The sequence below is a fragment of the Triturus cristatus genome, chromosome 10 (genome assembly GCF_964204655.1).
Source record: "Triturus cristatus chromosome 10, aTriCri1.1, whole genome shotgun sequence".
NCBI lineage: Eukaryota > Metazoa > Chordata > Amphibia > Caudata > Salamandridae > Triturus > Triturus cristatus.
Genome location: NC_140593.1, coordinates 678,507,858 through 678,526,767, shown reverse-complemented (window position 1 = coordinate 678,526,767; position 18,910 = coordinate 678,507,858). Strand labels below are relative to the sequence as shown.

General features: G+C 51.5%; 1 protein-coding gene across 3 annotated transcripts in view; it reads left to right on the top strand.

Annotated features, from left to right (window-relative positions):
* TELO2 (telomere maintenance 2) overlaps positions 1-18,910 on the top strand; it is an 831,249-nt gene that overhangs the window by 203,126 nt on the left and 609,213 nt on the right. For all 3 annotated transcript variants that reach the window (XM_085628173.1, XM_085628170.1, XM_085628172.1), the window contains one exon: positions 16,245-16,313. In XM_085628173.1, coding sequence (XP_085484299.1) covers positions 16,245-16,313 — 69 coding nt within the window. The remainder of the gene's footprint in view (positions 1-16,244; positions 16,314-18,910) is intronic.

Here is an 18,910-nt window from a genome sequence, read left to right as displayed (position 1 = left end):
CGCCTACTCACTCACCCATACAGCCACTTACACACCCAGTCACTCACTCATACAGCCATACAGTCACTCACCCACCCACCTATACAGCCACTCACACACCCATACAGCTACTGACACACCCACTCACTCACCAGTACAGCCAGTGACACAGCCACTCACTCACCCATACAGCTACTCACATACCCGTACAGCCACTCACACACACTTACAGCCACTCACACACCTACTGACACACCCATATAGCCACTACTACACCCACTCAACCACTCACACACGGATACCGACTCCTGTGTCAGTGGAAGAAACGCGACTCAGCGACAGATTTTAGACTCTGTTTCGTTCCCCAGATGGCATACCACAAACACTGGACTCCCATTGATGCCTCACTACCAGGACCTGGTGCCTTTCCCAGGGCTCCGTGCCCTTCAGCTCGAAGACTTAATTGTGAAGAATGCATGCACAGTAATGAAAACAACACCTTTCTAGTACTGTTCTCAGTGCCCCTCCAAATCCCCATGGACCGACAACACAGTTTTATCACACCACAAGCCTAAAGGAAAAGAATGAAAGGGAATTGCTTTAATTGCTCCCTACAGCCAAAGTAGAGTGGTGTGCATGCTCATAGACAGACCTTGCAAAGCTTAAAATTCAATGGCACTCCTATCAAAGAAAGTAATGATCGCTTTCGGTCGCAGTCAAATGCTGCAGACTATTTATGTGATAGCTTTCTGAAACCAACTTTCTGAAAAATCCAACCATCAACTGACTCTCAATATCACTGATTTCAGTGTAACACCAAAAGAACATAAAACATACATAACTAAATGAATTGCAGAACTAAGTTGTAATTCACATTATTCAGTGCCATGGCAGTGGTATACATGTAGGCAGCACGGTTCGTTGTCTGGAAGAAAGAATACAGGTGCACATTTGGGCCATCTGTAATCAGGATGAAAGAAACCGCTTTTGTAAACACTATATATCACACCATACTCATGATTGTGAGTAATGTTACAATTAATGGTGTGAAGATAATTCAAAATATATCCAAGAGGTGTTAACTGGGTTGTAAGGTTATGACACCCTGGACTCAGAACTGTGAATATGGGTCTAAATCAAGATAGAGAACTACAATACAATTTGGGTAGTGAATAGTTGATATACTGTTATAATATGAGCATTGTGGATTATAATTTTCCTAAAAATAATATGCCTAGTAAACAAGTCTTTATACTTGTTCAGCTATATGACAAGTTACTTTCAGGATTGTGATTGCTTTCTTCTTTAACACACACAATAGAGAATAGGAATTGCTATGAACTCATCAGCAAAATATAACCTTGTCATAACATATATTACTTTCTACCTACAAATGTCGGTCAATGATCCCTGTTGTCAAGAAATACCATGCAACCTCATCAAGCTTGGCCACATAAGAAGGATATGGTTCTGCCCTTACCAGCCATTACACTTGTGTTCCGGTTTCATTATGTTAGTATTTTGTGAAATTAATTATTGTTAAGAATGTTGTTACTAAGCTTCCTTAACTTCTACTTTAACTTCCTCTTTGTCTCACCTTTCTTTGGTATCTACCGCTCACTATTTACTCGTTTGCCACTTTCCAAACAAATGGTAAATCCAATTGCAACTCATTTTCAGGCCTCTTATACAGACGAATATTAAATTTTCACTGGACTGCTTTGTCCACTGTGTATTAACTACATCATAAACACAGAATATGTCACTTTTAATAACATATACTTTAGTTATGGCCGATGGACTTCTGTTGAAGAACCATTCCTTTTATTTAAAAGACCTGAAATTTTCCCTGTTTAACCTCTGCCGACTTTTATATTGTAATAAACGTTTCTAGTTACTATCCACTGTTTACATTATTAGTTCATATTGTTCCAAGATTGCTGTAATTTTCCACCTCCTTTTGTTCGAGTCACTCTTATCATTGGTATTTTCTGCATGGATCTTCACATACACTTTGTTTTGACATTATTTTTTTGTGACATAGTCCCTTGCAGCGTGGGGGAGCATGAGTCAAATTTAAAGATTCTCAGATCCCACCATCAAAATTCAAAAGAGCTTCCTTGATTACAAGGTCGGGCCCACAGTGTCTGGGTGAGGACTCGATGATGAAGCATGCCACTAAGAATTTCTAGTGCGTGAGAGCCTTTTTTAATAAGAGAAACGATTCCCCTCTGGAAGGGTTGGGTGATGAGTTGAATGGGTTGATATGAAGTAATTTACCAACCAATGGGTTCTCTCTCTATTTATTTGTTTAGAAACATATTTCCTACTTCCTTGTACAGACCAAAAAATTGTCAAGTCACAACATGAGAGTAATAAAGCATCAAGTACCTAAGAACATATGTACATCTTTATGGGCTTTGTGCCTTATTGTGCTCTCTATTAGCATTGTGTTTGGTGTTCAGTATTTCTCCAAACTTTTGTGTTTATGGTATGATTCTAGGGGAGACTTTATAGAGTCAAACCTGTCTATATTCGTTCTGGCTTGCCTTCACACAGGAGGAACAGATGAAAATGTTGGATCTCATTTCTGATGTTAAAGAACTATTTGCTTAGTTAGCAGATTATCAGCATCAGCATGAAGACTCTTGTGGCTATATCCCTGGTACTGATATCTTCAGAGCAGGCCTCAAACCTTTCAGGACTCTGGCCACTTTGAAGGAAGTTACCTGCTTAGGGCCACCTGGGTCACCACAGACCCACTCAGCCTTCCATACTAAATGAAGAGTCAGGAAAACAGTGGCGAATATACACCAATAATCATTTATTAGTAATAAGCTCAGAGCGGGGCTCCGTCTGCAAAGTCTCGTAAGAGTACTACAGAGGGAACTGAGGAATGGTAAGCAAAAAGATACATTATGTATGTTGCATGATTAGCTAAGAACACGCCCACAGTGGAATTTTCCAAACCGATGTATCCGGACAGTATAAAGAGAAAGAACTTTTACAAACAACTTTTTATTACATTTTAGAAGGGTCGCACTTGGCGCAGTACACAGCTGTATTGCCTACAACCATATAGGCCGGCAGCCATTAGACACAAACACTATAGGGCGAGGGCCCAGGACATCAGAGGGGCATGCCATATCCCAAGTGCAGAGGTACATGCAATCTCAACCATGGACACTCTCCCCGGCAGTTCTATGTCTACTTGTATCTTTACAGCAGAAGGACAAGCATTAGCACTTGCCGGTGCGTCAGGAAGCAATGGCAGATGAAAAGGCTCCAGCCGCGCCCCGTGCAGGCCCCCTTGCTAGTACGATGCATAGTTCTGGGAGGGCAGCGGGAGGACCCGACTGTGGCATACTGCCACCATAACTACGCCTAGTGCCATGTCGTCCCAGTCTCAGCTGCGCTCAACCGGGCCAGGCAGCATGTCCCCCCAGGTGGCCCCCACTCCCGAGGACCGCCCCCGGAGAGACACCCCACCCCGCACTCATGCCTCCCCAATCACCCAGCAAGGACATCCAAAGTAAAGACTAGCTCCATCCTCGCTAGGCTGATCATGGCAAAGGAAGGACGCGCAGCCAGGCGCCCCAGCCATACCTCTATATCGCCGCATGCGAACCCTTCAGAACAGTCCCTAAATTGGAGACCAACTGAAAAGATAATAACAATAATGATAAAAAGGGGGATTAAATAACGTAAAAGAGAAAAGGAAAGGAAAAAGGAGGAGGAGGATGGGAAAGGGAACGGGAAGAGAGGGACGGGGGTAGGGCGAGGGGGATCGACGGGGGGAAGGAGTGTCATCACCACTATCCTCAGCCCATGGAGGCTGGGAGGGCCCAGTATTTCAAAGGTAGGGGTCTCCCCCCGCTCAGGGGGTGGCAGGGGCTAACCCAAATCACCTAACATTCAGCGACCCCCAGAAACCCCCTGGATCTGCAGGACACAGCGCGTCGTTGAAGAGCCGCAGGGCTCGAAGTCGTGGTGGTTGCAATCGAGCATGTTCCAGGCGCCCTAGGTGGTCCACCAAAGGCCTCCAGAGTTTCTCGAAGTGAGTGTCGTGGAACTGAAGACGTGCCGTGAGCAGCTCCATCGCCACCACATGCCACAGGCGAGTGAACCATACGTTTATGGAGGGCGTCTCCGCCTTTTTCCAATAGAGGGCCACCGTCTGTTTGGCAGCACTTAGCATGTGGAGGCTCAGGCTCCGATCACGACCCGTCATAGCTCGTGTGTTCGCTGCTCTGAGGCCCAGTACCACCACCAACGGGTCCGCAGGTAGGGGGTATCCCAGAACCCGTTTGATATGGCTTTAGACTTCCTTCCAAAAGATAGCCAGGAGGGGGCATGTCCACCAAATATGGATAAAGTCACCCAGTGCCTGCTTGCAGCGCCAACATAGGGGGGATGTCGTGGGGAACATTTTCTGAAGCCGGGCAGGGGTGTAGTACCATTGAGTCATCACCTTGTAGGCCGACTCCTGCTGGGGAATGCTACGTAAAATTTTCGGGATGTCTCTCCAGAGCCTGGCCCACTGAGAGGGAGTAACACCTGAGCCGGGAACAGTCTGCCAACGCAGTTGGTAAGGGTGGGGGTCCGAGCGCTGCGACCGCTGTAACACCCCATAGATGCGGGAAATCAGTCCCTTATATGCCCCAAACGTACGAGCGAGCTGTTCGAACGGGGTGAAGGGTCGCGTGGCTGCCCGAGTCAAGGAGAAGCCCTGGATCCAGTGCCGGAGCTGGATATACTGGAACTTGTCGCTGTCCTTCAGCCCGAATTCTAGCTGGCATTGGGCAAAGGATTTTAGACCACCGCCCGCGAAGAGATTCCCAATTGTTCGACATCCAGTTTCCGTCCAATTCGCAAAGTAGGGCGGACGACACGCCGGGGGGAACTGCGGGTTCCGCGCAATCGGGGTGTGGGGGGACGGGAAGGTGGTAAGCCCCCGGCGAACTGACACCCTATCCCAGATCTCCAGGACCGTCTTAGTGGGTATGGCCATATAAGCGCTACGATGACGCGCCTCCCGGGGGAGCCAGGCATGATCCCACAATGGACGGCAAGTGACAGCCCGGTCCATGTGGAACCACACCTTTTCGCTCTCCCATGCCCCCCATTCCAGGACATATCGGAGATGTGACGCCCAGTAATACTCTAGGAGGTTCGGGCAGGCAAGGCCACCCCTATCGCGGGGAAGCATCAAGAGCTTATTAGAGAGGCGCGGCTTCTTCCCGCCCCAGACAAAGGCCACCAATTCGCGTTGCAGTCCCTGTATCTGATGTTCCGGAATCGGTGTTGGCAGCGTCTGGAAGAGGTAGAGGATCTTTGGCAAAATCGACATCTTTATCGTATTAAGTCGCCCGAGCCAGGAAAGCGGTAGGGCCTTCCACCCGCGCAGGTCCTGCTGGACCGAAAGCTTATATTCCTGCCAATTAGCCTGCGTCCAAGTGGCCAAATCTGGGGTCAAATTGAGGCCCAGATAGCGCACGGACTCAGCCGCCCATTGATACGGGACAGTCGCTTGGAGCGAACGAAGCTCCTCGGCCGGGATCGAGATATTGAGGGCCCAAGATTTCGTATGGTTGATTTTAAGCCCGAAAGTGCGCTCAAAGTCCTGGAGTAGCCGATGTAATGCTGGCAACGAACGCGACGGGTCAGATAAAGTAAGGAGAAGGTCATCTGCGAATAGAGCAATCTTATGTTCCGCCCCTCGAAGCGATATACCCCGGACGTCGGGAGCACGTCGCACCAGGATTGCAAGCGGTTCTACGATCAGCGCAAACAGCAGGGGCGACAGGGGGCAGCCCTGCCGTGTGCCCCTGCAAATTGGGAAGGCCTGCGTGAGCTGGCCATTCACGCGCAGTCGAGCCACCGGCGAAATATAGGGGGCCATGATGCGCGCCACCATCTGCGGACCCAGGCCCACCTTCTGCAAAACCGCCCGCAGGAACGACCAGTCCATACGGTCGAACGCTTTTTCGGCGTCGAGCGAGAGTAAGTAGGCAGGAATCCCCCAATGCTTAGCTTTCCCCACTATGGGCGCCACTCGACGCACATTGTCAGCCCCTTGCCGGTGGTGGATAAACCCCACCTGGTCCGGTTCAATGAGGTTGGGCATGTGAGCGCTAATCCTCTTGGCCAGAAGCTTAGTGTACAGTTTAAGATCCGTATTGAGCAGGGCGATGGGCCGATAGAAGGAGCAAAGGGTATGGTCCTTCCCGGGCTTCGGTAGAAGGGCTATTTCAGCCATCGCCATGTCCAGTGAGGGCCCCGTCCGCTCGTCAAATGAGTTAAAGAGCCTGAGAAGATACGGCTGTAATTGCGGCCAAAAGGCGCGATAAAAGGACACCGGTAGCCCATCCGGGCCCGGTGCCTTTCCCAGCGGAAGATCACCCAAAGCGCCAGCCATTTCCGCCGAGGTGATGGGAGCTTCCAGAAGCTCTGACTGGCTCGCACTCAACGGATCCCAAACACAGGCGCCCATGGTAGACGAGATCAAATCCGCCCTCGGTGGGTCGGCGGTATACAAGGTCGCGTAGAAGTCCTGAAACTCCTGCAACTTGTCCAATTCTGTGACAGCCCACGACCCGTCCGCCCTCCGCAGCTTCGCCACATGGGCCTTCGCTGCCCGTGTACGCAGGCGTCGTGCCAAGACCGTGCCCACCTTATCTCCCCCGGCGTAGTATCGCTGCTTAAGCGACAGCGGGGCCCACTCCGCCTTGTTCGTCCGATAAGCCCGAAGTTGGCCGCGAAGGATCACCAAGCGTCTTTTATGTGCCGCCAGCGGCCGTTCTTGGTCCATTTTTTCCAGCGTCTGGACCTCCCGCGTAAGCTTGGTCTCATAGAGCAGCGCCTCCTGCGCCCTTGCAGCAGCGATGGCAGTGAGAGTACCCCGTATGGTAGCCTTGAACGCATCCCACAGGAGGGGAAGGGGGGTCCCCGGGAGATCGTTCGCCTCGAAATACGCCAGGATAGCCGCCTGTATTTCCTCCTTGTCCACCGGGTCCCGGAGGACGTGATCAGGAAACCGCCACCTAAAGGAGCGTGGAGGACCCGTGCGGTGTTCGCGTAGACACAGTTCCACGTGGGCATGATCGGATATGGAGATGGTAGAGTGCGCTGCCGCAGCCACATCCCCTAGCAGGGCGTGGGAGACCAGCAACATGTCTATACGAGAGTAGGAGCGATGTGCATGTGAATAGTACGTGTAATCGCGCCGACCCGGCGAGAGGTATCGCCAGACATCAACCAGGGTTAAAGCCCCAAGGGCATCTTTGACCGCCGCAGACATGGCCCCCACCCCGTGAAAAGCCCCTCCACAGCGATCGAGCTCCGCATCCCACACCAGGTTAAAATCACCGCCCACTACGAGGTCCGTGTTCACCGGCTCAAGGTGTTCCCTGATCAGCCTGCGCAGAAAGGCATCTTGACCCTGATTAGGAGCATAGAAGTTGCATAGGGTAAGCGCGCGATGGCCCCTCTTGACCTCAACCTGCAAGAAACGGCCTTCGCCATCCCTAACCACCTTGGCAGCGCCCGGGGTAATCCCCGCCCTGCAGAGGATAGCTACCCCCGCCGTCTTGGTGGTGGCCGAGGCCCAGAACTGCCGAGGAAAGCGGGGATGAGCCATGCGGGTGACATCTGCCCTAAGGAGGTGGGTCTCCTGGAGAAGAATTATGTCAGGGTTCTGGAGCAGTAGATACCGCCATATTTGGCGGCGCTTATTGGGGAGGTTAAGCCCCTTTACGTTAAGGTAGAGAATTTTCCAGCAAGGATCCGACGTCATAGCTCCAAAGCCATGAGGGAAGCAGCACAGTCTCCTATCAACCAGGCTCTAGCCTGCCCCCCCCCAGGGGAAAGGAGGAAGGGGGAAGGGATAGGGCCAAAGGAAACAGAACAGACCATAAAAACACAAAGACGGCCAACGTGGCCAACATGTCCTATTCCAGTCCAGGGAGTAGCCAGGCACTACGGCACAAGCTGTCCCGGAGATGTCACTCTCCCATGGATAGGCGTGGGGGTTCGTCATCGCCAGACCGGGAAACCAAATCAGAAAGGCCCGCTCCGGGCCGCCGCCTCCTCAGGAAAGATGAAGTTCCAGCAACAGGCAAAAGCTCGCAGCCAGCCGCGTCGCCAGGAGCAGGCGAGCAGGATCGTCCTGGTGGGCTATAGTCTGATCCGGCAGAAGGTCCGCTCAACACCAAAGATCGGTTCAAACTTGGGGCGGTCCCACTACGGGGCCTCACTTGAGGGGAGATGCTTGTGAGCTTGACAGCGACGGGCCCCCTTCCAGGGACTTGATGTGCTGGATAATATCCTGCTTATCCCGGGACGCCCTGCTGCCATCCGGAGAAGAAGGGTGGCGAGATCGTCGCACGGTGGACCACTGTGGCTTCAGCGGAGATCTGTGGACCACAGGTCGCCGCATGGGGCTAGCCGGCGGAGAGTCCGGAATTTGGAGCAGTTGGGCCGCCTCCCGATAGGAGCGCAACACCCGGCGCTTGGATTCCCATTGGAACATGATGGCGAAGGGATGCCCCCACTGGTAGCGAATATTAAGCTCCCTCAACTTGTCCGTGATGGGCCTGAAGTTCCTGCGGCGCCTGAGAGTCGTAGGAGCCAGGTCCTGAAACAGCTGAATGGACATGCCTTTGTAGTGAATCGTGGGCTTATCTCTGGCAGCTCGCCTCCTTCTCAACAAAGAAGTGGACCCGCGTCAGGATGTCCGGAAGAAGTCCAGGCCGTCCCGCTGGTCCCGAGACCCTGTGCGCTCGATCCAGCGCCGGCGGCGAGGCATCGTCGTCTCCGCAGATGTCGTGGAGCAACTCCGCCACAAATGTCATGATGTCTGTGCCCTCCGCCCCAGATGGGACACCCCTAATGCGGATGTTGTTCCGGCGCCCCCTATTTTCCAAGTCCTCCTGCTTGATCTGGAGCTCGACGTGTTGTTCCTCTAGGGTCGCCAACCGCTGCCACAGGCGTTCCTGATCCTCTGTGCGAGCATCCAGGGTCTTCTCCATGTCATCCACTCTGCCACCCAGTTCCCCCACATCTTTTCGAAGGTCTTTAACGCAGGCCTGCACCTCAGTACGAAGCGACCCAATCTCCGCCTTGAGCTCCTGCATAAACAGCGCCATGAAGGACTGGGTGACCGGTTCAGCGGATGTGCCCGCTCCCGACGGCATGGCGCCCGACTTGCCCCACAGGTCCATAACTGAGGTGTCTTTAGAGTCCGCCGGGGGCCCCTTCGCTGCTTTCGTGCGGGTCATGTCAGGGACAATGCTGGGTCGTTCCCCCCCGTGCCGAATCCGGCCCCCCGGAGGGCAGGCGCACCGCCAGGCGGCTACAGCAGGTCTGCGCTCAGCACCCCAAGGTCCACGCGGTCGCCACAGGCCTCCGGCCCGGCTGGGGAGCCCACCACACCTCAAGACGGCCCCCGGGTCAGGTCCGGCCTCGGCGGCATTCAGGGAGGCTGCAAGTACCCCCTGAGGAACACTCTCCGCAGCAGGCAACGTCGTCGTTCGGTGCTTCCCCCGGCTCTCCGAGGACTCACGCCCAGCGCTGATCGGTCTCCAGGGGTCGGACTGGTGGGGCAAAAGCGCGCGAATGCGCTCCGGGGCCCAGAACCCTCAACAGTCTCCACAAGCGAGGGTTGTAGTAGGGTACGGAGGGACAGGCCCACTCTCCGCAGTTAAGGGCACCCGCAGGGATCCTCCGGGCCGGGCCCCACGCCAATCCAGGGCCCAAGAGCCACCACCAACCAGCCTCGGGGGCCCCTCTCTACATCCGCCGGTGCTCGCCTGGGGTCTCCCACAGCGCCGTCCACTCCGTGGGGCGCTCCCAGCCTTCAAGATGGCGGCCAGCTTCACCGCCCCCGGCACCAGTCCTGCAAAGTCCAGCCGAGTAGCGCTGCACGGGAGCCGCCTCCCGGGTCTCCCCCCGGCACTTCCACCGCCGCTACACAGTCACCACCGTCGCCGTCCCCTACCAGTGCGTAGCGCCTCAGGCAACTGGCTCCAGCTCCCAGGCTCCTCCGCTCTCCAGGGCCTCCGTCAGCAGGAAAATGGTGGCCGCTGCCCCAGCTCCGACGTTTCCGGGGTCCATGGCCCCCTCAGCCCAGAGTCCGCCGCAGATCCGGTCCTTCCCGGCACCCCAGACGACTCCAGGGCCGCCCTCACCGCCGCGAGGTCTCCCGCTTGGCGGCGGCGACCAGCGATCGGGTGTCGGCAAAATGGCGGGCAGTGCAGCAACCGTTAATCCCCTCGAGGCCCTCCAAGCCGTTGGCCTCGGTCTCCGGGCGCCGAGCAGTCTCCAACGGGAGCCCCCAGCACTCCGCCGCCTGAGGATGCAAGGTGAGCCCAGCCGCCGCCTCAACTCCGCAGTTACAGGCAGTAAAACTCGGCGGCAGCCCGGAGCAGCAGCAGCGCACGTCTCACGCCATGTCCGGCGAGACCACGCCCCCGAGAAAGAACTATTAATCTGGTATTTTTCACAACTCAGAACATTTTCAATGCCGTTCCACCCTGCGCTGTGATCAAATTGCCGGAAAGGTGGGAGAGGGCCTTGACCCGAGAGGGAAAGCTATGAATAATTCTTTGTTGCTGAAACGAAACTCAGCAAAGGGTATTTCTCGGAATAGGGAAGGATTAGTTTCGAACATCACACAAAATGGAGTCTACAAAAGAAAATGGCGCAGCGAATGCTAACTTATACATGGCATTACGAGAGCATCAACAAGCATAATGTAACAACTGTTCTTACTAGGATTGTCTTATTGCAGAGTTTCTACTGCTTTACTGGCTGTACAAATTATCAGGCTCGCTCTACCAACATCATAGTAGAAAGCCATTGAAGTCTTCAAAGAATATCTACAAACCCATGGGGGATTTCAACTACTACCTAGAGGCTCCCAATGAACCAGATACAACGACCCTCATTGATATGATGAAGAGCGCGGATCTCTGGCAGCAAGTTACTGGCCCTACCCATGTAGCGGTACATACCCTAGACGGTATTTTTACGAACCCCCAAGGTCTCCGGTTTACTGGGGTACTGCCTCTAGTCTGATCCGACCATGCTGCTGTCCAGTTTGAGCTAGCCCTTAGTAACCAGCTCATGGGCAGGACACATATTAAGAGGCAGATAGAATATAGAGCCTGGAATAAAGTGGATGGAAATGCCCTACAGGAACTCCTTACATCGACGTCAGATCATATGCCGCCGGGATTGGAGGAAGGATCCATCCCATATACTAAATGGCTGGAAAAAGCTTGTGATAAACTAGCTCCAGTTAAAACCATTATTCCTAAAAGAGCACTCCCCTCTGCTCCATGGTTTACTGAAGAACTGAGAAAGGAAAACCTCAAGTGTAAGCAGCATGAGCGAAACTGGAGGAATGAATATAAGAAAGTAGAGAAGGAGGTCTATAAAAATAGCCTTCGGAGCTATAAACAACTCCTGTTTATTACTAAACAAAGGTTCTACGCTAACCAAATTGATTTGGCAAAAAACTCTGCAAAGAAACTCTTTAGAACCGTATCCAGCTAAAGTTCAGTCAAGTCAGGAACTTTGCGAAGATATCGCCAAATTCTTCCTGAATAAAGTGGAGGTCATTTTTACAGCATTTAATGGCCTAAGTGCAGCTGGAAGGGCCGATGTAAAAGAGGAACTTAAGCCCTCTTAAGTGTCCCCCGTATCCTTGTTAGGTTTGAGCCACTAACCATGGACAATATCCGTAACATGCTTGTGGCCGCAAGTTCATGATCACCTTATGATCCTTGTCCAGTTGCACTGGCTAAACTAGCTGTGGAACCTGTTATTCGTGCACTTAAGCCCATTTTTATTGAAATGATCGAAACAGGATATTTTCCTAAACTCTGGAAGGTGGCCTCGATTCTACCCTTCTAAAAAAAAAAAAACAGCCTGGACCCAAAGGACCCGAACAGCTTTCTTCCAATTTCACGGCTCCCATTACCAGCAAAAATGATAGAAAAAGTGATAAATGCTCAACTCAGTGCCTTTTTCCAAGAGACCAAAGCTTTAGACCCCACCCAGTATGGCTTTAGAGAGGGACATAGTGAGGTCAAGTATCTGGGCATTCAGATCAGCCGCTCAATTCAGGAAGTGTGGCTATCTAACTTCGGGGTGGCCATGGAGTGGCTGGAGACCAAGGTGAAGAGATGGAAGACGCTGCCGCTATCCATGCTGGGCCGCATCGCCATCGCGAAAATGGTCGTGGTGCCCAAGTTTCTCTACCTATTTGTAAACATCCCTTTACCGCTAACAAAGGCGTTCTTCCGTCGCCTCCGCTCAGGCGTGATCGAACTGGTCTGGGCGGGCAGGCAGCCTCGAGTGGCTTGGAATCTCCTCACACTTCCCTTCCGTCAAGGGGGCCTGGCAGCCCCGGACTTTGAGCTGTATGCGTACAGCGCGCAGGCACAATACTTACACTATTGGCACCACCCGATCCCTTACCAGCCACACGTTGCGATAGAATTGGACGTGGCGGCGCCCTGTCCGATACGGACAGCGGTGTACCAGAAATATAAACGACCCAGGGAAGATATCAACACCGTGGAAATGGTGCGCTGGGCCTGGGCGGGCATTGCCAGACGCGCGGGCGTCTCCGATCTCTACGCCCCGAGCATGCCTCTGGAGGGAAATCCCCTGTTAGGTCCGTTGACGGACGCGGCGGTGGCGCGCCGGGCCGGCGCGTGTGGGTTGACGGTGGCAGGTGACCTGTATCCGGACGATACCTTCATCACACTGCCTGACATGGCCGCGACCTCTGAACCGACGGCATCGGAGCTGCTGCTCTACTATCAATTACGGTCGGCCTGTAGGAAGAGATATCCTACGTTCCCGGAGGCCCCGCCATCACTGGCGGCCTTAGAGGACGTGCTGTCCAACTCCTCCTCGCGAAAATTAATAACACGCATATACAGGTCTACACAGCGTGCGACGCCGGTTGCGCATATGGACTCCAGGACATTGTGGGAGGAGGAGGCGGGCGTGCGCATCACGGAACAACAATGGGAATTCTGCTGCGCCCAGCTTGAGCAATTGTCGCCCAATTACCGGCTGCGGCTGGTACACTTCAACTACTTGCACAGGACGTACCGTACACCTATGCAACTTTTCAAGATGGGCCTGCAGGCCGATACGAAGTGCTGGAGATGTGGTGTGAGGGACGCTACGTTCTTCCATCTTGTGTGGACATGCGGTCCCATTGACGGCTTCTGGGATGCCATTTTTAAAGTTGTCAGTGAAATTGTGGGCATGCGCATTGTTCCGGACCCTTTGGTGGCCCTCCTGGGCTTTGTTAAGAATATACCCCCGGCGTCGCGTCGTCTTGTGGCCCTTCTCCTACTGCTCGCTAAGCGCCAACTGGCAGTACACTGGAAGAAGCAGGCTCCGCCGGCTGTTGCGGGATGGGTTAGGTCCGCGATATACTGCAAGGACCAACTCACTGCCTATTGGGATCAGTTACCGCAGCGTTTACGACCAGTGGATATATGGCAGCCGTTAGTAGACTGGCTGGCGAGTAGGGATGCGGCTGGCGAGGATTGAGGCCGTGGGAGAGTGGACTGGTGGTTTGATATGGGCGCACTTTGGGTCTGCATGTGGAGGCTGACTGGCGTTGAGATTGCGCTGCCCAGGCCGCTGCTGTTCTGGTGGCTGGGCTGTGATATGACTGGATGGGACGACTGGTGTTCCCGAGGCTGCGGCACTGCGTAGGTGACGCGTTAGAGACTGCAGAAGTGCTGATGACTAGAGTGTGCTACTGTTCTTCGACTGTCGCTTTTTGGTTGTATGTTACTATAAATTGTATATATTCTTATTTTGGATATATCGCTCAGATGTACAAGGTGGATAAGCTTTGGCGGTGTGCCGCCACGATACTATGCTGCCTGCCTCCGGGTTGTTGGCTAAATAGCGGTGTACAGTTTGAAGTGACAATAAAGGTTTTTAAAAAAAAAAAAAAAAAAAAAAAAAAAAGAGAGGGACATAGTACGGAGTCGGCCCTCATCAAGGCTACTGATGAGATTAGGAAAGCTGTTTATCAAGGTGGTAAGGCCGCCTTGATCCTACTGGATCTATCCGCGGCCTTTGATGCGGTCCACAGCGATCTGTTGATGGACCGTTTAAGGGCATTTGGGATCCAGGATAAAGCTTGGAAATTCATACAATATTTCCTAACAGATAGAGTACAAATTGTATCTCTGGGTGCTCACCATTCAAAACCTTTTGCCTTGCGTGTGGAGTCCCGCAAGGGTCAGCACTGAGCCCTACATTGTTCAATGTATATGTTGCATCCTTGGCCCAAACGATCACTGCCTTTTGCTTTGGTCTCACCTCAAATGTGGATGACACCCAAATTGTGGCGTGTCTGCTTCCAGGACAGGAGGTGGGCATAGATAAACATTTCCAGGACTGCATGGAGTCAGTTGGCAGCTGGATGGTGGAAAATTGCCTAAAGTTGAATTCAGGCAAGACCGAAGTTATGCTATTTGGGAATGATGCCAATTTCTGGAACCCAAACTGGTGGCCGTCCTCCATGGACTCACATCCTATCCCAATGAAAAAAGTGAACAGCCTAGGAGTACTTGTAGATGATAGACTTAATTTCTGTGACCAAGTAAACGCAGTCTCTTCCTCAACTGCCTATGTTCTTAAATAGTGGAAAAAATATTCTGCCTTTTTTACCAGCTGACAGTCGACAAACTGTGGTCACCTTATTAGTTCTATCAAGACTGGACTATTGTAACAGTCTCTATTTAAATATTCAAGAACGTTTTATGAACAAGTCCCAAAGGCTGCAAAATGCGGCGGCCAGGCTAATTATAGGCACACCTAAGTTTAATTTAATTTCCAAAGACATCAAAAGACTACACTGGCTCCCGGTGAGAAATCGAGTGCGCTTTAAATCTCTTTGCACTGTATTTAAAGCACTTCAAGGAATAGGACCCGAGTATCTACAAAAACAATTTAAATGGTACTTACCCAAAATAACACTATGTTCGTTAGGAGCTAAGTTGGTTACAGTTCCAACTATAAAAAAAAAAGCAACTTGGGGAGGCCGAAGCATTGTCTTCGGGGCAGTTAAAGCCTGGAATGACCTTCCTATCCACCTGAGAAATCCAACAGATCTTTTATCCTTCAGGAGGGGTCTAAAAACTTGGCTTTTCGATAAGTAACTCTGCCTGTGCTGCTTTTGCTGAATGGATAGGTAACTAGCGCCAGGACACCTTTGGGTAACCACTGCGCTTTATAAATACCCGTAACCCTCTTCCAGTGTGCAAAAGACACACGTCTAATTCCCCTTTGATCATTACAACTAATATTTCCTAGGGTGAAGACTAAATCAATTTGTCCTGCATTATATCCACCTGAAGATGCATTACCCACAGCATATGCAATTGTTTTATTGGTGGGCTACTGGTTGTCGCTTATCCTGTTTTTATTTTCTATGTCCATCATGCTCTGTGCTCACATAGTTTCTCGTTAGCTGCTGGCAGAAGAGCTGAAGTTACTGATACTGCCGGCAGTTAAACTCTTGTCTAAGGAAGAGGGAATCCTGAAGGTCTGCTCCATATGTATTAGGGGGAAAAGGAATTAAATTTGGGCTTGTAAATTCACAGATCAGCACCACTGTGAAACAGTTTGCTCCTCTGCAAATCATTCAAGGTTGGTCATCATGCAAGTCGGGGACTGTGACCCACTACTTGGCACTACATGCTGCTTATTTTCTGTGTGCTATTGATGTGAAGGACCCTTAATACCATGTTTCACTGTCACTCAAGCACATGGGGCTCCCAAGAGTTGCGACAGGTTGGCGTACACTACCTGTACGGGCATGTGTCTTTGGTTGAAGATCAGCCATCCAGGTCTTCACTAAGGTGATAGCAGCTGCCATTCTCCACTTACATCATCAGGCAGTCCCCATTTACCCCTATATCCATGACTGTTTAGTGAGGAACCCTCTCTTCATATGTAGCTTAAAGCCCTTTAGATTTCATCCTGGCCTGCACATGAAGTTGACAAAGTCCTCCTTTGTTACAGGGCAGGGGCTGCCCTTCACTGTAGGGGTGTGGGGCATCTTGTTAGCCCAGCAGAAGGAGCAGCCACATGGAGTAGCTTGCACTGTGAGGTTTTATATGGGTTCAGTAAAAGGATTGAAATTGTTGACTGAGATGTGACAATCCCGTTTTTTCCATACGTTACGACTGACTTCCTCAATGTTCTTTACATCACAGACTGAAATGCTGCAGTGTATTATGGGATACCTGGCACTTGATGGAAGTCGACGTCCTTTCCTGATGAAGGTTAGTAGCTTTGCTTTATTTCTAAGTATGCTTAATTTTTGACATATTGCTGTAAAATATATGTTCGAGGCATATGAGCCGCAGATTCCACACTGTGCATAGATCGCCATCTGGTGTTGAGCAGTTGTTTTTCTCTTGGAAAGTCTTTGGAAGTCACGAGGTATGTGACTCCTCCTTTGGACCATATTGCGCATGGTCTTCAGCTCCATCCTCAGATTGTTTTTTTCCGCCATCAGGCTCGGATGTGTTCTTCGCGCTCCAGTTCGGAACCGTTCCAGTTTTCCTGTTCGGCGCGCAATCCTTCCCGTTTCGACGGTATTGTCCCGATCGCGTTCTCCACACTCGACGCGGCTCTCAACACTCGAAGTCTTCGATTCCGGTTGTCGATGAAGGCCTTCGGGCCTACCTGGGCCTCCTGTCCTGGCTGATGGAAGGGACGCCATTTAAAAAGTGTCCTCAATGTGGGTCGAAGTTTCCCCACACCGATCTACATGAGGTGTGCAACCTCTGCCTCTCTCCAGAACACAAGGCGAGGGACTGTCCAGCGTGCGCCTCCTTCCGATCGAAGAAGACGATTCGGGACCGACGAGCAAGGAGAACAATGGCTCACTTGTCGACTTCGATCCCCGACGACATCTTCGAAGAAGGCGTCGATGTTCCGGAACAACAGCACACCGAAGAAGGCCTCGTCAGCGCCTCCGAAGCTGACGACTACGACGTCGAGGACATCACTCCGGCACAGAGGGGCGTGAGTACAGACGTCGACCTTGACCCCAAACCCCCTTCCACGCCATTGAAAAAGGCTTTGGTCACGCCTTCGTGCCTAGGTTTGCACAGAGAGACTGCTTCCCATACCTCGCTTCCGGGCCCGGTTAAGAAGCTCACCAAGCCTTCAGGCGGCTTGTCGTACTTTATAATTTGGGACCGCGTAGGAGGCAGGGCCCTACCCCTGTCTATCCCGGTATTAGTGAACCGCGAATGGTTAATGCGGTATGTACAAGTGCTTTGTGTAACGTTTTAGCTATGAATGCACTGTGTATACGCTATTTTACATCACTACGTGGGTTCCATTTTGTATCGGTGGCCATCTTATGGTTGCCCTCACATAGGCTATATAGCATGAAGCGAAAACGGGCCTTTTAGAGCATATGTGCCTTTCTTTGACTTTTCTGTGACCTGGGCAGCTTGGCTCCGCCGCCCCAGGTCAAACTGGTCTCACGAGTTCCCCGTCCTCTGGCCACCTGTGATTAGCATCAGGGCTTGACACACCATAAAGTCTTTTCATCCTACACAAGCCTCCAGCTAATCTCTTTCACACCTGACTGTTCCTGCTTTATGGCTTGTTTCCCAAAACAGGAGATGCTCATGTTTATTGGGGCCTATCGATATCTGATGTGGGATCTGAGCCTTGCTGTGTAAATAATTGCGGGCTGGCTTAACTGGAATGTGGGATGGTCATCATGACTCTGCCTTTTCGTTTTGTAATGTATACTTTGAATGACCATACCATAAACCTAGGAATGTATGCCTGAGGCAGGAAATTCTGTATTTAAGGAGAAGCCCGTTTCTGTGATTTTCAGCAGTCTCCTGAGAACATACACGCTGTTGTACTTCTAGGACGCCTGTAATTGGTCTGCAGCCAATAAACTGATCTTTGACTTCACCCAGAAGACTCTGTGTTTCTGTAGGTCTGAAACAGGAAGAACCCCGAAGTCATAGGGTGTGTTCCCCTGCACCGCTGGGCTTAAAATACCCAGTACTTCAGTTGGAGCCCAACTCGGCGCGATTTCAGCGGTGCCGGTCCAAGCCAGAGGTCCGTGAGGAGCTTCGTGTGGAAATTCTGGAGGAAGGCTGCCACTTCATCGACCCCTGCATGTCGACGTGGTCCGAAAGCCTTTTCTGCGAGGTTCTCCGCGTCCCGACGGCTACGAAGGACTGCTGCCCTGATTAATCGCCCTGTTTTGGACCCTTGACGATTTTTGGTAGAGCGAAACAATCGAGAGAGTCTTCTGGTGACGCCATCGATCATCAATATTCAGTTAAGTATAAGTGGAGCGTCTCCCAGTTTGAATTTGGTATCCTTCGGGATCATTTCGATTTGGTGCTTGCAAGTCCCAAAGCCAGAGGACTCGTGTATTCACGAGACTATTGTATTCGATAATCCTTTGACGTTTGAAACTAGACTAGTGAGCGAAGATGCCTGGTTCTAGTGTGTTTTGTAGATTGTTTTGTTTGGGTTGTGGAAGGGATTTCCAGTTAGAGGATTCATGTCCGGTTCCTCCAATTGGAACTCCAACTTATGAGCTTTATGTAAAACATGGCGTGGGCCCCATTGCATATAATTAAATATGGATCCGATACACCAGAAAGGACGGTGTTTTAAAATGGCCCCAAAATGGTAGTTTCGATACAGATATCTTAGATAATTTGGAAGTTAAATTGTTTAAAAAGAAAGCCCGGCCGGCGATGTTTGATTCTTTCCGCCTATGGCGAAAGGAAGCCAAACAGAAGGAAATAAAGCTAGCGAAAAGGAATAAGAGAGAGAGAGGTATGTCAGTGATGCAAGCAGCTGTGCAATTTAGAGATAACAAGGAGGA